General features: G+C 43.2%; 1 protein-coding gene across 1 annotated transcript in view; it reads right to left on the bottom strand.

Moving 5' to 3' along the window:
- The window catches only part of LOC122770947 (voltage-dependent calcium channel gamma-2 subunit-like), a 64788-nt gene that overhangs the window by 6524 nt on the left and 36587 nt on the right, over window positions 1-21677 (bottom strand). Inside the window, exon 2 of the mRNA XM_044028183.1 lies at window positions 15234-15317. Coding sequence (XP_043884118.1) covers window positions 15234-15317 — 84 coding nt within the window. The remainder of the gene's footprint in view (window positions 1-15233; window positions 15318-21677) is intronic.

Here is a 21677-nt window from a genome sequence, read left to right as displayed (position 1 = left end):
GATTGGATTGGATAAAGCTCAACCCTAACAAAACCTAACTTAACTTAACTTCACCAGTTCCTCAGAAATTAGGTTCTGTGCCTCATTAGGACCAGGTTTTGTTCTCCATGAGGACCACTGAGTCAGAAAAGGTCGCCGAGAGGTGACAACGCACACTGTTTTCCAGCGTAAGCAGAAATGCCTCCTGACACACATGCACATACACGTGTGTCAGACTGGACGGACACAAAAAATGCACGATAAATGGAAATGAAGTAACATTTTAGATCATTAGGTCATCGTATCTTGTGTCTGACAAGATGATGATGATGATGATGACGCTGATATGAAACACAGGACACAATAAAGCAATGTAACCGTGGTGGGGAAATCTGAGGAGAGTAGAAAGATTAAAAAAAAGGAAAATAACATATATAAAAAAAAACAGAATGGTGAAGGAAAATAAATAAAAGCAGAAGAGGAAAAGGAAGAAAACACCAGTGAAGAAAGAGGACTACAGGTCTCTGAGAAGCTGCTTTGCCACGAGCAAACTCTGCCGCTCTCTCACTTTTTTGCTTTCAGCAGAATTTAAAAGGAAGAGTTTTTATTTCCTTTTATTTATTTATTTATTTTTTAACCAAACCGCGCCGGCCTCCAGGCGCAGCCTGCCACCGCGCACATCGTGGCACAGACACAAAGAGAGGTGAGTCGAGAGTAAACGAGCAGAGTGAGAAGGTACTGTATCCACAGTGAGGTTTCTGGAGGCTTTGTTGACGATGCAGAGGGGACTGAGAGTGAGGGTCTGACTTCCTGGATGTGGGACGGTCTTTGTAAACTTGCCACTGTGCTTCGTACGTATAGCATCATGCTGCAAAATATCAATAATCTTACTGAGGAAAACTTTTTTGACAAACATCTACTGCATCTGCCGGATAACTGAGCCCACTGGGAACCATCGCGACCTGGAAAATGTTCAACATCCTGCTCAGTTCTATGGCACACGGTAGTTGCCTGATAACACCTGAAGTTATGGAGGTCTACTTACATATATTAACTTGTTTTCATGGTTAAAAACCTCCTAATCGCTGCAAACGAGCCGATCAATATATCTCCTCGCTGACGCTCTCGTCAGCCGCGCTGTTTCAGACCAAAACCACACCCCCAGAATGTGGACTGTGTTGTGATTGGCCAGCCAACGAGAGCTTTCCCACTGTCCCGTGATTGGCCAGGTACCTGGAAGTGACGTAATAGATAGGCCAGCTCTCAGATACACAGCTCCCCCTTCTGGCACGGTGGATGCTCTGCATCTCAGCAGCTACAACGAGAGTAGTTCTTCTTCTTCTGCGGTTGAATGTACGCAACCGGATGTGCCCGGACTAGTGCCCGCACCAGGAGGCGCTGCGGTGGTGAGAGGAGCGGTGAGGTTTTCTGATGACGTCATCAAATTAAGGAAGTGCCGATCCGCTTCGCAGAGCCCAGGAAAACAATACAACACTATTTTCTCAGCAGTGGCTGAACTGTTTGTTCTGAAACTTTAGTTCGTTTCATAAACGAGGTAATGACGCAGATACACACACAAACGCAGCGTTAATTGGAGCTTCCGGTCTATGTGGGCTTTAAATAAAAGAAAAAACCCAAAAAACGCCACAATACTGGTCAGTTTAAGTTTAACAAAAAAACACTAGTTCAAATAAATAAATTAATTGGTTGGCATTTTATTTTGTCTTGCCGAACCAAAATGATGTTACATAATTACATATCTTGATTAAAACTTGATAGCGTTTTAACCGCATGTGGCAGTTTGAGGAAATAACCATGATGTACATTTATATCCTGGTTATAAATGTGGTGAAGTTTAGTTTAGTTCACTTATGGCTACAGGTTTGGGCAGAAAGAGCACCAAGGTCAGGCTTGAAACACGAAACACTGCCTCACGCGATCGGATAGACCCACAACTAATCCAGGTGACGTGATTGGTTCAAGTTGTAGGAGATTCTGAAGTTGCAGAGAGAAATTTAAACTCTGGCTGGGTTCATCCAGGCTATGATCCTTATGAAACGCAACTGAGAATGCAGTTTAGCTGCGTAGGAACTCTCGTAGACAGGGCTGCTGCTGCGATCATATCGAACCTCTGTAAATAATGAATGAATTAAAATCATGTGGGTTTGTTTATTCTTGAACTCTGTCAGGAATTAGAAGGCATCGCTCGCTGCGTCCACCCCTGTTTTATCAAAACCCACGTATCCTCTTCAGTTGCAGGGAAACTGAGCTCGTCCCAGCTTGTACTGGGTAGAAAAAAAAACAAAACAGGCACACTGTCTGCTAATGCTCAGCACGTAAGTGATTTGTAATACTGTTTCTATGTTTCCCTGTTGGATATGCAGAGTTATTAGTTTACTGACGCTATTTTAAATTAGAAGCGAGAATTAGGAAGGCTTAAAGCACACGCGCCGAAACTATTACCCAGAGGAGTAGGAAGAAGATAATGATGATAATGGCACAGTTGCTGATGATGGCCCTGTTAACCATGTATATATATATATAACTAGGCATTAGCTGATGTTTCATCTCATAAATGCCATATACAGGCAGGTGACATTAAGCTAATGGCTACAGGCAAGTGTTTCCGTGTTAAATTAGATCGTCTTTTATGATTATTTCCCTCTGCACACGTTCACAAACCTGAAAAAAACACACCGCGTCATCCTTGTATATGTGAATAAATACTCCTTGTACACGGTAAAGACACAAAAAACAAACTCTGTCCCTCTTTCACTTTCACCTTCCCCTCGTTTCTTCCTGCTGCTTGGTTTTGCTGCAGTACAGTGTGTTTACACTGTGTGTGTGTGTGTGTGTGTGTGTGTAGCTGGCTGACTTATGGTTTCATTAGCTGCAACAGAGGAGAGCCTTGTAATTGTGGCTGAATTATAGAGGTGGGGGTGGACATCTTCATGGGAACACCCTGGGGTTCACCCACCCACACACTCACACATCTCTACTTAAATGCACACACACACACACACACACACACACACACACACACTACAGTAAGTGCAACAACACCCCCACCCCCATTACTTTGTCATAGGTTTATAAGCTCTAGCTCAACAAGCAACAAAGTGAACACACTCATCGATCAGCTTCCCACCCACTCACTCGCTCTATCTCCTGCTCCAGAGTGGGGTGTTTCCCATACACACTGTACGCTACCCACACAGGAGCAATCTGCTTGTTCTCTCTCCCTCTCATACACACACACACACACACACATCCACATTCATTTAAGTTCTGGCGTACACACACACACACACGCACATTTCGCCCACGTGGGAGGGCCCAGCAGCAAAGTACGTGGTAGTGGGAACTTGGCAAAACAGCGAAGGGAATAACTTTAGTGTATGTATGCATGTGCATGTGTATGTATGCATGTGTATGTGCATGTGCATGTGCGTGTGCGTGTGTGTGTGCAAAGCTAACAAACATGTTGACCAAACATGTTGACAGAGAAGAAGGTAACATGTATAGCGACGATGAAAACCTTAAGCATGAAGACACACACACATGCACATGCACACCACTGGACAGATGTGTGCATGTGTGTGTGTCTTCATGCTTAACACACACACACACACCTGAGGGTGAGGGAGCGCGCGCGCTCATTATTATGCCGTATTTCCTCTGTAAATTCGCGATTCGCCCCGGTGCTACAACCCCCAAAATAGCCGCCGTGACGTCAGCGAGTTGAATGATGTCATCGGCGCGTGACGTCACGCGTCTCCTAGCATCACGATCCAGAGATTTGGCATTACAGCCGAGGATCCGCTGGTCTAATTATAGCAACAGTAAGACAGCGTGTTGCTTCCACATCAGAGTGTTCACAACGAATCAGGACTCTCTCTTGTGTGTGTGTGTGTGCGCGGTCATGTATTTCTATCATGGTGAGGACAAAGAGCAGTGAAGACACTGTTGGCTCTTTGTGGATTAAGAAAGGCATGCTGCAGGTTTAGGTTAAAGGTCAGTCGTGTGGAGTATAAAGATGTTCTCGGCCACAATTTCGAGGCACCTGAACTTAAACTTAAACATATTTTTATATTTTGTATCATAAAATTGATCAAACAGCGTCTTTGTAGATAAAGATTTTACCTATAAAACAAGATCTGTCCATAACACATCCAAATCAGACTGCCTTTGTGACAGTCACTGCAAACTTCTCCAAAGTTTTAAATGAACTAACTAACTAAGAGTTGGAGAGCCTCCCCAGTTCAGTTCAGTTCAGACAGACCGATAAAAAGCAAAAGTACGTCTATGTTCACGTGCATTTGAAGCTCCAGTTGAACAGACACTGTCCAGGGTGTGAGCGGTCTGAGATGATTTTATGGGCCCTGCTGAGACACCAGGAACTGGTGATGTCATCCAGGCAATTATTTTCTGGGCTGTTTTGATCCCACCTCTGCAGAGCTTTCCTGTCCACAGCTAAACACCACACCATGATGCAGTACGCCAGCACACTCTCAGTGGTGGAGCAGTAAAAAAAGCTTCCAGCAGCCATCTCCACATCGTTCTTGCACAGAACCCTTAGGAAGTGTATTCACTGCTTGCGCCTTTGGAACCACCAACGTCATGTTGGTAAACCAGGTGAGGTCCTCTGTGATGTGTATCCCCACTGTGGTATCATCTGCAAATGTAATGATGCTGTTGATAGGGACACAGTTATGGGTACAGGGTATACAGGAGGGGACTCCATTAGGGCACAAAGCCCTAATGGAACCTGTAATGGGTGTCAGGGTGAAGGAGCAAAGAGGGCCAACTTTCGCCAGTTGAACGGGAGGAAACTCCAAGTCATTATTCTTCCCTACCAGGATGTCCGTGATGATAGTTTTGAATGCCGAAGTGTAGTCAATGAAATACCTCCTGACATTGTTCCCTGGGTCTTTCAAAAGGCTCAGAAGAGAAGAAGAAGGTGAGCAGAGGCAATGGCATCTTCAGTTGATGTGTTTGATCTGGAGGCAAACTGGTGTGCATCAAAGTTTGAGGGTAGGCAGTTCCTTGATGTGATGCAGGATGAGTCCCGAAAGGCATTTCATGTCCACTGACCTCAGTGCTATTTTTCTTAGATGACAGGGATTATGGTGGTTGACTTCAGATAAGGTGGAATGGTAGGCTAAAAGCCCTCAGCCTCTTGTTCGTGTAGACTGAAGGGGCGAAGGTTGGAAGTCCGGGTGGTCCACCTCTGTCGGTGAGGCATCTGCATCAACAGCCCCAGGAGTGTTGCCTTTATAGTTTGTAATGTGTTGTGGGTAAGATGGTTCTCCATCTTCTTTTAGAAGGTGTTCTTTGCAGCTTTGATAACTCTTCTCAGGTTTGCTCTTGCCACCATGCTTTACTGGTCCCTGTCCCTTGATTTGAAGGCTCTCTGGAGTGACTGAACCTCCATGGTCATCCAGGTTTTTTGGTTGGGTTGAACTGGATGTGTCAGGACAGTTCTTGTGTACTTCTGCAGCTCCAGATGTTCGAATATATCCCACTGTGTACAAGCAAAACAGTCTTGCAGCTGGGATATTGCTCCCTCAGGCCAGGACTTTATAGCTTCATGTCTGGCTTGGATCTTCTCCTGAGGGGGAGTGTATGCTGGGACAAGGAGCAGTTGTAGTGGTGTTGCTCTGTATGCATGCTTTCAGTTTGAGTGTACATGGTCATGGTCTCTGGTGGGACACTTCATGAAACCCCGTCTTTAAGCAAGCTTTATTAAGGTCCCCATCAACACTGAAAGCACCTTCAGGATCAGCCTGCTGCTGTCCGTTTATGATGTCATGCAGCTCAGAGAGGGCTACGGTAACATTAGCATCAAGTGGAATATAAACAGCAGTGATAACCACCACTGTGAGCTCTCTGGGCAGATAAAATGGCCTGCACATGACAGTCATTAGTTGTAGGTTATGAGAGCAATGGGTGTAAATCACTTTGCTGATGGTGCACCAGCCATTGTGTACATTGATGCAAAGACCTCCTCTCCTCTTACTGGAGTTGCTGTTCCTTTGGTGGTGCATGGAGCAGGCTAGTCAGCTGAAGTGCAGTGTCCAGGATGGGCAGGTTTAGTCACAAATTAGGTTATTTTCCACCATCAGTAGCTCAAACCTGGATGGATCTGGCATTGGTGCGGAAGATACTTGGTAGGGATCGTGTTTGTGAGGCAGTCTCCTTAGCCAAGCCAGAAGAAATGCTCTGTATCCTCACTTCTGCCTCCATTCCCTTCGCTGCCGCCACCGCCTCACAGGCCCAGCAACAATCCAGGGAGAGCCCGGTGGTCTTGCTATGTCTAGTTATCTGTAAAAACTGGAAAACTCTTGTAACATCGGATCGACATGCAAGTCCAACATTCTCATTCAACTCTGCGTGGGTGTACAAGTGCCTGGTCCCACATACTTCACCACACATACGCACATCCTCACACACACACACCAGGCCAAACAATATGCACCAAAACGGAGAGCTCAGAGTGGCCATCTTCGTCAGACAACCCATAATACATATTCAATAATATAACATCCATCCATCCTTTTTCTACCACTTTATCCTCCATAGGAGGGTTGCTGGGGGTGCTGTGCCAATCTCAGCTGACATAGGGCGATAGGCGGGGTGCACCCTGGACAGTACACCAGTCCATCACAGCGCCACATAGAGACAAACAACCATTCAACCATTCGCTCTCACTCTCACACCTACGGTAAATTTCGAGTGTCCAATTTGCGTAATCCTAAAAACTGCATGTTTTTGGCCCGAGTTCAATACTACCATCACCTATTATGTATACTATGTGTGTGATGGTCTTGGTCAGCGTCCACAGAATCCATTATGTCCCTGCAGGTCCTTGTAAGTTCAGAAGAACAAGGATGTGGATGTCTCTTTTTTTTTCAAGCCAATTACAGCCAGAACTGAGCTGCTGGCCAAATCTAATCCCATTCAACGGGTCCTCACAGGATACAACACACACATTAGACACTTCAAGCTTAAACTTTTCGTCTCTCTCTATCACTTTCTCAGGCATCAAATGTAACCACTAAATTACCAAACTACACTACAAATAAACAAACTAATCTCATTTATGTGAGTACAACAAATAAATAGAAATGAAACCACCAAGAAAATCCCCACATGCTCTCACTTAATGCTGCCATACAACAAATATCAGCATGGGGTTTCAAGGACGGCAAGAGTTCAGACGTGATGGGCACCATGCTATACATCAAAACATGGCTTATGTAGGACAGTGCCGAGTCTCAGCAGAATGAGGTGAATGTTGTGTCCTTGGACCATCAACTCTTTTTGCAGAACAGCCTGCAGCTTTAGTTGTAGGCCATCACAGCTTCACCCAAATTTGAAGGTCTCCAAAAGACCTGGCATCAACATCCGTCCTGAGTGATCTGATCACACACAGACCGCACTAAGTACATGTACTAACACACTCAATCTGTCCCTCAGTGTGTCTTCAGATCCTAACACACAAAAAACAACAACATCTGAGGGTGGTTTGAGGACATATGCGGCCACATTTCTGAGCTGCATGAAAACAATTGATCTTCAAGATGAATTAGAGCCCAGCTCCTCAGCTGACGTCTCCTCACAGTTTTGCATTCTGTGTTACAATAATCAACACCCAATGCATTTATTTACTCTGATCATGACAACATTTCTTTTCTTTCTCTAGTAATTGTTCACGTTTATGGGCAGGGGATGAGGTGATGTAATGGTACTTTTATTAGACAGACTGACAGTCACCTGTTTTTATTGGACTGCTGCATTTTGCATTTTGTGATGTGTTGATGAAGTGTTAATGTTCTCATCCTGCCAGTTTGCACTTGGATCTAAGCAGCTTGTGATTTGGCATCATTTTCAAAAAGTCTTTTAGAAAAAAAAAACATGCTCCAAAGTGTCACAAAAGAAGATAATAGAAGAGGAGAAGACAGGGATTGTACTGGATGTTCAAATTACAAATACAATAAGTCCATCTATTTATTGAGGATGTCAAGTAGAGATCTGCATGGGTGGACATAAGAGAGCTCGAAGGAGACCTAAGGACAATTAGAGGTGACTCAAAAAAGAACCAAACACAGATAAAATGATGACTGACACCAGTCTGTAGAGCTAGACAACCAGTTAGGGTCAGGAGAGGTGTTTTACAGTCATAATCAGAAAAACATTATTTAGCCTATTAAAAACTTATGAGAAATAGGCCAACTTTTGTTTTCTCACGAGGGTTGGTGAGCAATGTCAGACGACACGAACTGCAACTGATCCACTTACTTTCCAGAGGAGTCTGCTCTCTGGTTCAGAGTTTCTGGTTCAGTACATAAAGTGAGATAAAGTGTCAAAAGTCTATACCAGGTTCCACATGAGAAACAAAGTATGAACAAAAAAAAATCAGGTTCAACAGATCAGTAAGTCTTCAGACGGAGAAAACTTGTGCTCAAAGTTAAATAACAAATAGTCAGCGATGTTGGAAAAAGCTTGAATCTCTCACTCTGTATTCATTTCCTGAGAGTGGGCAGTGGAAATGTAAATATAACCAGAGACATAAAGAGCTTTTATATTTGAAACTAAAACTAAACTGAAAACTGTTGATGTGAATGTGAAGTGTTTTTAATGTTCGTGGAGGAGTCGGTTTCTTATTCTCCAAAAACCTTCTCTTGTGTTTTCTGGAGGTCGAGCACGTCATTGAAGGATTTTGATCATTTTTCTTTTCAAATACATATGCTGCAAACAATCCTTGATCTGAGGATCTGGGGATTTTGATTGTGCTAAGAATGAGGGTTTATCTCGAATGCACACAAACTCCAGACAGTACACATGGTCAGAACCTAAGAGAAGCCATCATTTCTTTACACACATTGGTCATTTTTATTGTTTTTAAACATTGTTTTAACATTTCATTCAGTTCATTCAAATTACAATTCATCCCAAATTTTTTGACAGGTCAGTCAACTCTCGTGTGGAGAGAAGTGATGAGTTGTATTCTGAGACGTGTTTCTCACTGACTCAACTGACTTTTACCTCCATTTTATCAGGGTGTTTTTAAACCCTGGGGACTTTTTTTTTTATCTGTAAAAGGAAGTAGTTTTACTCTCTGTATTGGTTGTTAAAGGAACCGCAAGGCTGAATATCTGCAGCAGTGTCACGCCGGGACTGATGAAACTGCTGCACAACTCAAAGACTCCTGTGCCTGAAGCGGCTGATCAATGCAGTGGGGACAGAGCTGACTGATACCCAGGCTCTGGGCCTTCTGCGGGGCTTCTGTTCTGTTTGTGTGGTCCAGAGGGTTCTGGAGGTCTGGAGGCAAAAGACTCGGAAAAGAGAGGAGCCTAATCATGGTAGTAGAGCCGGGGAACTATTGAACCAGCTGAACGGAGCTGAACGGCCCCCCTACTGACTCCATGTGACCCCGTAAAGCATAAAAAAAATGACTGAGCAACAGATGTGCCACTATAGAGCGGAGCAAATGGGGCATAATCGACAATGTTTGCACAAAAGTAGATCAGCGACGCCCAGTGCTGGGTTTTACATGGTGCAAATTGCCTCAAATGCTGTAATCTGTTATTGATCCAACTGCAGCGCACAAGTGTCCTTTCTGTGCTTTTAAAGAGTGTACCCTTAATAGGTAAGGCATACCACGGACCCTGGTATACTCGCGCGTCAGGGTCCTGTAGTATCCCACTTCACCATTGGGTGGCGGTACAACTCTGGACACAGGGAATAAGACGCATTCCTACCAAAGAAGAAGAAGAGAACGATGCTACGTCCGGTTCAAGCGGCTCACAGATTAAAGTCGGGCAGGGGTGTCGGAGGCTCGGATCACTATCCTTGCCGACTAATTCTTCTGTTGTTGAAATGTTTTTTCTGCTTGGTGACGGGGCTTAATACTCCACCTACAGGTGGGGTGGAAATTCAGTCTGCGCATGTGCTATCCGTGCACACCCAACACCCTCTTTGCGTGGCCCCAAAATTTGGGCTGCATGAACAGCCTACACGCTGATGACGCAATTTGTGTCATGGATATAGATTTAGAGACTTTTAAATGCCAGCGGTATTTCAAAGACAACTGACAACATTTTTGGATTGTCTGGTTTGTATATTTATATGTCAAGAAAATATAAAATAAATGTATATAGATAGAATGCAATAAATCCTTTAATTTAGTCAATTAATAAAAAGGAATCTGTGTGTGTGTGGCTGATAGTACAACTACTGCAGGAGGAAGGCTGAATACTCGCCCTTACATAACCAACATGTACAAATTCAACCGGAGAGGTGGGTGGGGGTGAGATGGCTCAGAGAGTGAGAGACTCAGCGAGAGAGATCGAAAGGGCCCTTGGGGAAAGAGATAAAGAGTGAGGGAGAGAGAGAGACAAAATGGAGAAAATAAAAATCTAAACTGAATGACGACGTCCATCCTTGATTTCATGTTGGTCTATACTGTTTCAGTCATTATGAATTGGTGTCAGTGTCAGCAGAGTGTTCATGAATCATATGGCTACACGGTCTATTTCGTGCAGAAACGGCTCTGAGTCATCTGCGTTTGAGGATCTTTCCCACTAAAGTTGACGAGCTGCTCTATTTTCCCGATGCGAGATCGCAGTAATCATGAAGCACTTGAAAGGGGGTGAATCCACAGTAACAGCTCCACAGATGTACAACCCACTGCTGCACTGCACCGTTTGGTGGACACACACACACACACACACACACACAGCAGTGAGTCCTGTTGCAGCAGGTTCTGTCACGTCAACTCCGAAATGGACAACATTTTGGAGTAATTATTATGTTTTCAAAAGAAGAAAAGAGTATAAATCTTGCTTTGGACAAAGGGATGCGGTTTTCATGATTGAAATGACAACATGAGTTACATTGTCACTTCTTAATAAGCAAGTTCTATTTGTCTCTACAGAGTTTCATACGTCTCACTTCTTCTGTACGGCCAAATTGGCGTTAATAACTTCTTTAGAAGCTGGCGTATAATAAACATCCCTTTGCTGCCTGAGGACAACTTGGAAGTAAAAATATACTTCAAAGCCACCAGGGGGTGATTGCTGATTAGAAAACCCTAACTGTTTTGGGGGAAAGATGCTTCTTTTCCTGAAGAGTTAATTGACTTGATCATAAGATTCAGGTCTTACTCAATATATCATGATGTCCATTTTGTAAAATATGTCCTCATTTAGAGTTGCAGGTGAATTTTTGCTTGCCAAACGTCAGCATGGTGCCGGCCAGATTGCGAACTTCAAGGCTTCAAAACAACCTGTCCTCCAACTGAAACGTACATATAGGTCGTTTTTTCAACCCCTGAAAACGTACATATAGGTTGTTTTCTGAAAACCTGCCTGTGAGTCGTTTTTTTCAAACCCCTGAATGCGACGTAAAGGTAGTATTTTCCAACTCGAATATGCACAGATGTTACTGAGGATAGGGTTAGGGCAAAAAAGACAGGGTTAGGTAGTAAAAATGAAAAAAAAAACATTAAAAAGGTGGTATAGTAAGGGACCGAACCATAGTCGACCGCGCTCCGGCGCAGCGCTCTCGCTACTGAGCCGACTGCTGGTACATATAGGTCCTGCATACGACCTATATGTACGTTTTATTGGAGGACAGTCTCCTTCAAAAACAGGAGTTCAGATTCTTATGGGTGACATCATAACGGTTTGCCAGTTGGAATGAAAAATCCCCCCCCCCCACTGCACCCATTACTAACCTCTAGTGTCCAGATACAGGTGTTCTCTGTTGCCTTCTCAAGCCTCTCTTTGATGCACTGCTGTTTACACTGCACAGCAACAGAGGCTCAGTTCACTTGTAACTATTGGTTTATTACACTTGTATCTGGAGCTCTGTACTAAGTTAAATTACACATGTGGGTGTAAAGCCAGCAGGACTGCTGCTACTCTTCACCTACACATTTATGTCCCTAGAGTCATGAAAGACGGAAAACTGTGATTGGCTAAGAAAGCAGACACAGCGCTGACGTCGAGCCAAAATATTGTGTTGTCTGATTATTGGGGAAAGGTACGGGGTATTTTTGTGTCTACACAGTTTGTGGAAACAACACTTATTACATGTTACGACATAGAGGATTTTTGAGCCACTGTCTCCTTGGGGTAAGTTGATTGTTCATTTTTTGACTTTATGGACTTTTGGTGAGCCGTTTGCAAGATAAAATGGTGAACATATTCTTTGAAGAAGTTTGCAAGTCTGGTCGCTTTTTTGGAACCCTTTCCTCTACAGAGCTCCCCCTACCTCAACATCCATCCACCAATGTCTACCGCGTCGTCCTCACCTAAACTGACCGCTGAGACTCCCCCCTCCCCCTCCGTTGAAACCCTGATCAAAGCTCACATGATAATAGGCAGGATCTCACAGTTGTCCTGGGAATCTCACATTTGAAAAATGTGTGTGACAATTGTAAGTCTGAGGCAGAGCAGAGCGATGCCTCAACAAACAAATGTTGCATCATTTCCATCTGTCACAATGTGTCACCATCCACACTTTACATTGTCGAATTTTAGTCACTTAGCTGACACTACCACTTGCAGTGATTTAGAGGAACGAGCAGGAGCAGAACATGCTTTGATTGCCATATCACTGGGGATTATGGTAAACAAACAAACACACACACACACACACGCACAAAACCAAGCAAAGAGTGCAAGAGTCAGTGTATTTGTGCATTTACATCCTGCCGTCCATAAAAGCGGTGCTCGGAAAAACAAACAGAGGAGGAACAGAAGGGCAATTTGTGCAAATGCTCTCAGTCTCATACACTTAAGTACCTGACACAGCAATGTTAGATCATCAAATACATACAGAGTGTGTAGATATCCAGCCCCAATTAAAACACACCATCTCGGCCGGAAACAGCGAATAGCAAGCTTGCGAATGTGCGACACGGGAGGAATTTCGACTTTCTACGTGCAATTTAGATGGCTAAAAGACAATGTTGCCAATATTCTATGGTTTCCTTTATCCAATGCCTCGTGTCACTTATTACTCTGTTATACATAACAGTGTCCTCTCGGCTTTTCACTGGGTGACATGATCTTTAATTACCTTGAACATGGACACTGTATTTTAATCACTTGGCGCTGTTAGAACTCATCGTTCGACCAAATGTCTTTTAATCCACTGATGAAAATAGTGGTTTAAAACAACCTTAAACCTAATGTGCTATATCTGTCTGGCTGTTTAAAGCAATTACATGATTTAAAAGAATAATAATACTCAAAAATAAAATATTAGAGTAAACAGAGGATAAGAATTGGTGCAGGTTTGGTAAGGGGAATTACACTCAATTAAAACCAGTTGCAAAAACATGAAATACTATCCATCCATCCATTATCTATCACTTTATCCTCCACATGAGGGTTGCAGGGCTGCTGGTGCCAATCCCAGCTAACATGAAAGGCAGGGTACACAGTGGACGGGCCCCAGGCCATCACAGGGCAAACATAGAGAATTCAACCATTCACTCACACTTACGCACATATAAAAATTATATAAAATTGAGGTTGTTGGCAAAATCACTGTCTGGATACAGATGGGTACAAAACAATAGCTGTTCCAGATTCTGGACAATAATATAAAAATGTCGCTTATTTCTTCAGAGCGTAACAGTGTCGTAACTTCAGAAAAATGATCTTAAATGTGACAAAAAGAACCAGGGATGACCCTAATCCCAGCTATTAATGACACATGAATCTTTATCTCACAAAGTTAAAAGCCCATCAGGAGAAAAGAAGGGATGCAGGGGTCAATTCGTTCTTGGAGGCAAAATACAATTTGTCTACTCTGTCTTTTGGTCCAAAAAACTGGCACCTGCTCTTTCTGTGGTTTTATGGATGTAAAGGATACCAGAGCGTCCATCAATCAATGTCTTTAGTCTGCCAAGGATTATTTGTCAGACTGGGTCCATTTCTGGCAGGGGGTATCACTTCCATCAAGAATCAGATAAAAGTAGTGTTTTGAACTGTGGGGGTCATTTGGAATGCCCTTAAAAAACCCTTAAGAGTTGCTTAGAGTCCAGGTCTCACACCTGGTTCACCTGGAGCTTGGACCAAACTCGCTTAAAACTTTCTTAGGAAACATTTAAAAATCAGTAAGAGTTGACCCAACTCCTCATGTTCCTCATCACCCCCCGCACATTCGAACCCCTCGCCTCCATCCAGCAGCTGCCAGACACACATGCAGGCCTCAGTGGAGACAGACAGACAGATGGATGGAAGTCAAGAGGGAGCAGGCACGGGATGGGTGGAAGGAAGGAGGAGAGGGAGAGGTGTGACCCATATAGGAGAGCCGGGAGTATTTATAGAAGAAAGTGTCCTAATTGGCAAGCCGCTGGGAAAGCAACAGCGCTGCACTGCTCCCCGAACTCCTTGTCCTTCACCTTCTCAACCTTCTCTTCTCCTTGTCATTTGCCTTCTCCTGCCTGCCCGTCCTCTTCTAAGTTGTCTCCTCCTGCGCTTGTGGCCTCCTCCACGTTGCTCCCCTCTTCGACCCGTCCCTTCTTCTCAAAACCTCCAAATCACGTCGTCTCCCCTCGTTCAACAAACTCGTCCCCGCTCTGCTATTCTTGGCTGTCTTCTTCTTGCCTCACAGTCTCACACTCCAAGCGTTAACAGGTGAGAATTTCCAGGTGGTAGAGTTAATGCTCACATTCGCTGTTAACGCAGTGTAATGAGGACTTTAACTTAAGCACTTTAAAATATCCCTGAGACAACATTACCCTTGCATTACACATGTTTTTTTCTAGAAATGAATGCAGCATGTGAGTCTCTTTGATAATTCAGCATCTAAATATGTACATTATATTCTATATCGTGCTGGATCAACTACTGTTTTAATTGTCTTTTGTTTTAGACATACTGTATAGAGATATTCACCATTCACTACGTGCTTATGTATATATATATATATATATATGTAGCATACTAGCCCTTTATTAGTAATTATTAGCACATACTAACACGTTATTCTACATGACCTTATTCTACCTCTATTAAGACATGAATTAAGATTTTTCCTAAATAAGGTGATAATACATGCATAATATTTACTAATAAAGGGCTAGTATGCTACTTATATGCACATTGGGAAGCATGTAATTAATAGTGAATGTGTTCCCTAATATAAAGTGTTACCAGAGTTTGATTTCTTCGTTTACACCACAGGTTAAATTTAATATTTAGATAAAATGATGGATGAATGGATTGACTCACGTAGGAAGTACTCCGAAGCATCCGCCTCATAGTCGGCATCCTCGGGGAAGTGATCTATCTGCTTACACATGCCTTTAAAAGAACCTGTACGAGACAAAAACAAAACAAAGCGCAGAGAGCGTTAGAATTCAAAACGGTTCAACGTGAGGGAAAGGAACATTAAGGTGAGAGGTACAGATTTGTCAACAGCTTTGAAGGAAACACATCACAGCAGAGGAAAAGACAGAGGAGGAGGAGGAAGAGGAAGAAGACAAGCATCGGCAGCGAGAGGAGAAAAGAGGGCAGAGGTAAGTGTTCTAGAGGACCTTGTGTGACCAACATTGGACATTTTGAGAGGACCGCACGCTCTAAAAAAGTATAAACGTAATGTATAACCCAATAAAGAGTAATGAGGGAACAGCAGAGAGAGAGAAAGTATAGTTTCTGGTACGACCATTGTAGTTCCCTGACGCAGTTGGGGAAGGAGGAGTGGAGGGACTGCCGCTTTGCTTGTTGCATTCTCACCATCAGCATCAGCATCAGACAAATGGCTGAGAAGTGGTTTCGGGTAAGAGTTGGGGTTTAGACATTTACTTTTGATGGTTAAAGTGATCGGTACCTCATAAAGCCCATTTCATTTCAAAACCCCTTAACTATGCCTTTACTGTAGTATAGTACAGGGGGTAGGGAATGCAGAAAGACAATCATTTGTGTATCTGTGTGTATGTATGAGAGAGAGAGAGAGCGAGAATGTGTCTGGGGGTGTTTGGGTGTTCTTGGTTCAGCTTTGTTCTGCTCCAGTGGTAACCTCCCAAACCACTGCAATTAAACAGGCTCTCGTTAATTGGAGTTTGAAGGACAGAAGACCACTTCCCAGCTTTTAGACGGGCATTAGTTATGCACACAAACACACACACACACACACTCTCCCAATACGTCTCGCACATACTGCAGCAACAGCTTCATTGTCAAGCGCCGCGCCGCTGTCATTGTCGCTCATCGCGGTGAGAACTCTCACTGCTGTTACGTTTTCAGATATTCCTGCGTTTACACCATGACCACGGAGAAAAAAAAAGAAAGAGAGAGAGAGAGAGAGAGAGCAATTTTACACCAAAGCCTGTCACATAAAAAAGAGATGAAACAACGAAGCGGTGACAGGACTCCGCCACGAGTCTATTTCATACTTTCCACATCTTTAATACACCTCAGCAAACACTCGGGCAAAAACAATGTGTTTTTCATCAGGTAGACTTTGATAGATACATGAAAGACACGGTAAAGACGTGGCTCAGGAACCTTTCAGCGGGCTGCGAAATGCTTTCATCGTGTCATTATTTTTTATTTTTATTTTTTTTTTGCTGTGAACTGTGAGGATATAGAAATTGTGCGGGGACTGTGATGAGCAACAGCGGAGCGTGTTTCAAATGTTGTGTTGTGCAAAGGTAAAATAAACCTGAATCCTGCACAGAATCCTGTCATTTTCTTCATTTTTTTTTAACTGTATTGCTTAAGATTCTCTTCACACGTTGATTGTAACCAATTCATTAAAGCATTGTGATGAAATGAAACAACGCCATCAATCACTATCACTCCTCTGCCTGGACCAAACCATCCCCACCACTGTCTCCAAGCCATACATCATCACAGGTGTCCCTGATGCTGAATGTGTTTGGGTCAATGATATAATACGAGCAGGAGAAACAAAAAAATCTAAAAAAACAAGTTGTGCAACACTTTATAATTTAGTTCATCCACTTCCAGGTTTCAGAAAAAGAAAGGGTTTTACAATTTACTGTCTCGGGGGCCCATTTTGATTTTGTGTTCGTGCCAACTGGGGTATAAATAAGAAGGGACATTAATTATTCATTGATAATTACTTCTGTTTCCCCCATTTTTAGGCTTTAAAAAAATTCAATAATAATGTGCAGTATCTATTCACTTGTTACCCTGTCAAGAAACACAAGTTCTGCTGTTTCTTCCAACATTCCAAACACAACCTCTGTTATTTTCCCAACCATCTAACACACACACACACACACGTCGCTACAGTATGATAAAAACATTTAAAATGGAGTCTGCGCTGGTTGCTAGGAGATGTGCAAAGCAGAGGCCACAGCGAAGACACGCCGCGTCACTGCCTCGACTTTAATAACACGTCTGTGTGCTTTCTCCGTGTTTGTGTCGCTCTTAATATATTGTTTTGAGCGCCGCTGTCACCATGAGAACGTCCCACATGATGTCAAACACGTCCATTCACACTCTCGGAGACGACGTCGCCTTTACTCTCTTCCTCCATCGCTGCTCTCTCTCTCTCTCTCTCTCTCTCTCTCTGTCTTTCACACTCTCCCTCTCTACCTCCAACGTATGCCCACCCACGCTGCAGCACAAGCACATGCAATGTGGAATTGTGTTTTTCGCTTCTTGCGCTCTCCTATCTCTCTCACGTGTCTTTGTCTCTTGTGCTCCCCCGTCTGTCATACAGGGGTCCAGATCCCCATTTGAACCCAATGGGCAACCGTCATCCTCTCCTCTCCTCTCCGTTCGTCTACAATTTATGAATTCTCATTCGATGATGTCATCATCAGCTGGGGATTTTGTGATAACACGGATCAAATCAAATGAAATTCTACTTTTTTTTATGAATGAATCTGTGCTTGTTACAGATGTTACACAATAAAACTCTACAATTATCTCAGCATTAGGGTGGAAACAGAGGTTTGTAAACCGTTCGCTCTCCTGCACCAAAGTCCATTGAGGAAAGCGGTGTTTTTAGCTTGCAGTGACACAGTTGCTGCCTGATTTGGTAAGTTTGTGTCACACACTTGAGATGACACACGGAGGCAGCAGTGAATTAACGACGTAAAATCGCAGATTAACTCTATGGACTTTGGTGAGTGCTTTACAAACATTCATTTCCAGCCAGACTTGGACGCATGGATCTTTATTACATCAGCCTTCTGTAATGTGGCTTGAATCTGTTTTTCCCTTCTGTCCCGACTGGCAGCCGTGTTTTCAGTTAATTCCATTAATGAAATACATTATTTCATTGGTGATAATGGCAGACGACGTTGCAGCAGGTCAATTTACACAATTTACAGCGGCACGGCACGGCCATCATGAGGTGTTGAATACCCTTTGGAATCATTTTGGGGTCCTGAATCTTTGGCCCTGTGATTTTAGGGGTCGGGGCCTGAAAAACTGACTGACTGTAACATGATTGAGTTCACATTTTAGCCTCAGTTCCATTGAAATGATCTCCACACTGCTGCAGTGACAGTGATAGCAAAAAATAAAATAAAAATAATAATATTAGATCCTCAACTTGTCCTCATCAAGTTTGAAGATGATTGTACCAAAGCTCTAGGACAAGTTTGTTCAAATACCATTGGTGCGAATTCGCCAAAATTGCCCCAGGAAATGGTCGTTCAACCCAAGATAGCGGACTTCCTGTAGGACTTACGGCAAAGTCCTCATTGACTTTTTGGACCGCATTGACATCATTAACACGTGTACCAACTTTCATTCATGTATGTGAAACATTTCTTTTTATTCTTTTGAATCACCTAATTCATTTTCATTAGCCCCTATCACTTCCAATTCTCCACCCTTTTTCACCGAATCACTTTCAGACGTAAATTTACACCAGGATTGATGTGGTCACAAAAAATCATGAGTTTTGGGGCATAGGAAAGCCCTCAAAAATGTAATTCATTTGAACTAAAAATTATAATAATAAGAATTCCTTGCATTCCAATAGGGTCCTCCACACGTCGGGCCCTGATAATCTTATTTTAATTAAGTAGATGTGCCAAATTTGCAAAGATTCAAACATCGCCACCATTCCTTCAAGATATTTTTGAGGTGATATAAGATGAACATCCGCCACCGACCAATAAATTCATCCTTTAGTACAATTAAATGTTTGTACCGAAGTTGAAGCAATTCCCTCCCGGCACTCTTGCAACATCATGTTCGCCAAACGACTTCAAGGCGTAAATATACACCAGGTCTTATGCAGTCGCAAAATTCTGTGAGTTTTGGGTCATATTAAAGCCAACATAGACAGGAAGCTCCAATTAATGCTGCGTTTGTGTGTGTGTCTGCGTCATTACCTCGTTTATGAAACCCTAAAGTTTCAGAACAAACAGTTCAGCCACTGCTGAGAAAATAGTGTCGTATTGTTTTCCTGGGCTCTGCGAAGCGGATCGGCACTTCCTTAATTTGATGTCGTCAAAAATCCTCACCACCGTAGCGCCTCCTGGTGCGGGCACTAGTCCGGGCACATCCGGTTGCGTACATTCAACCGCAGAAGAAGAAGAACTACTCTCGTTGTCGCTGCTGAGATGCAGAGCATCCACCGTGCCAGAGGGGGAGCTGTGTATCTGAGAGCTGGCCTATCTATTACGTCACTTCCAGGTACCTGGCCAATCACAGGACAGTGGGAAAGCTCTCGTTGGCTGGCCAATTTACAACACAGTCCACATTCTAGGGGTGTGGTTTTGGTCTGAAACAGCGCGGCTGACGAGAGCGTCAGTGAGGAGATATTTTGATCGGCTCATTTGCAGCGATTAGGAGGTTTTTAACCATGAAAACAAGTTAATATATGTAAGTAGACCTCCATAACTAACATATATGTGTGATACAAGCATTCTATGTCACCTTTAAGAATAAAAACTCCTCGAGTTTCAATAAGGTCCTAAATTGTGCTGCAGTGAGAGCATTTTTGCACTCAGCGTCATCCATAACAATGGAAGCTCGTCTGCCCCACACACACACACAGCACCTGATGCTCCTGTTATTATCATCAGTCCAGCTGATACTTCCACATTTCAAACAGTTACGCCACAGTAACGGATAAACACACAAAAAAAAACACACAGGTGCCACTAATTAAATTAATGACGGCTGAATTCCATTCGGCTGCTCTTTATGGCTTTTCACAATCCTCGTGGCTTAATGGACGCAGCCGTGCCGTCGTCAACATTATGAGCGACACCTGCCACAAGTCAAGTAGTTTGCGGTGATGAAAAGGGGCGTGTTTATCTAACACACACACACGCACACACACACAGACAGACAGACAGGTGCTGCTCATTAAACGTCTCAGGCTGATGTTTGGGGGAGGAAGCACGGCTCACTGAACTTTATAGGAATCATAAATGGAGAAGTTATCCTGCACTAATGGAGCCACAATTGTGAAGACATTCAAATAAAGCTCCGCCTCCAAAATGTGCGCCCGTGTCAGTGGTAAGCGATATATCTATTCATCAGTTGTGTGAGTGTGTTTTCAATAATTAAAGGTGACACATGGAGGTGGAAAATGGGAGTAGTTCTACTTCTTCTGGGAGGAGCTACGGTGGTGAGAGGAGTGGTTAGGTTTCCTGATGACATCATCAGCAAACGGAAGTTCTACTTTATAAAACCCTAATTTCAACAATAAACAAACAATAAACCCCTCTTTTCTCAGCAGCGGCTGAACTGTTTGTTCTGAAACTTTAGGGTTTTATAAACGAGGTAATGACACAGATACGCACACAAAAGTAGCGTTTATTGGAGCATCCACCTTTAAAACAAGCTTTGATGCTTTTCAGCTTCTTAAATGTGAATATTTTCTAATCTGAGTCGTTTTGTTTCATTTGGACGAAACAAGACATTCAAGAACATCATCGTTTTTCAGGTTTGGTAAACAGTCAAATCAACATTTTACATCATTTTCTGACATTTTACAGACCAAACAAGTACTTAAGAGAGATTAATCATATTATGAAAATAGCCGTTAGTTCCAGCGCCTTATACTGTAGGTAGGTTGCATCCTTTACATACGGCTTTTGGAAAATAAGAAGAGGAAAAAAACCTGCTTTATAAAATAAAACAAAGTTTGATTCAAACCACTGTAAAAAAAAAAGAAGCTCCACACATCTCTCTCTCTCACACTCTGTTTCTCAGTCGAGCAACATTCCCGCATTGCACATCGGACGTGATTAGATTTATGTCGAGACAGATGAAGGCGACGGCAACATTGTGCTCGAGTGAAGTGCAACAACTGCACACAGGTTGTAGTACGACCGAAGACACAAAGAAGCGCTCACATAAAGGTTTCCTATGTCAACTCTACTGCTCGATGTACTGCAGTCCTTCCTTTCCTGTGCCATGACGATGAGTTCCCCGCGCTATCTCTGTCTGTATTGGAGTAAACCTATTACAGCTCATTTATTTTTTTAACAAGGAACAAATGACCAGAAATAAACTTGATCCATTTATTGTCACGTGTAGCATTGCTTTTTGGGAACTGAACACAGGACACATCGATCTTTGTGGGCAACTCAGCAGCTTCTCTGTGTCCTGTGCTGTTTCTCCTGTTAAAATAAGTTTTCTAATGAAGGCGTCCAGGAAAAAAAAAACAGAAAAAAACCTCTGTGTCTGTAAAATGTCCTTATCCGAGAATCTCCTCTGTCCTCCCTTCCC

This window comes from Solea senegalensis, linkage group LG6 (assembly GCF_019176455.1).
Source record: "Solea senegalensis isolate Sse05_10M linkage group LG6, IFAPA_SoseM_1, whole genome shotgun sequence".
Taxonomy (NCBI): domain Eukaryota; kingdom Metazoa; phylum Chordata; class Actinopteri; order Pleuronectiformes; family Soleidae; genus Solea; species Solea senegalensis.
The sequence above is the reverse complement of the archived record's forward strand: the minus strand, read 5'-3'. Positions and strand labels throughout refer to the sequence as shown.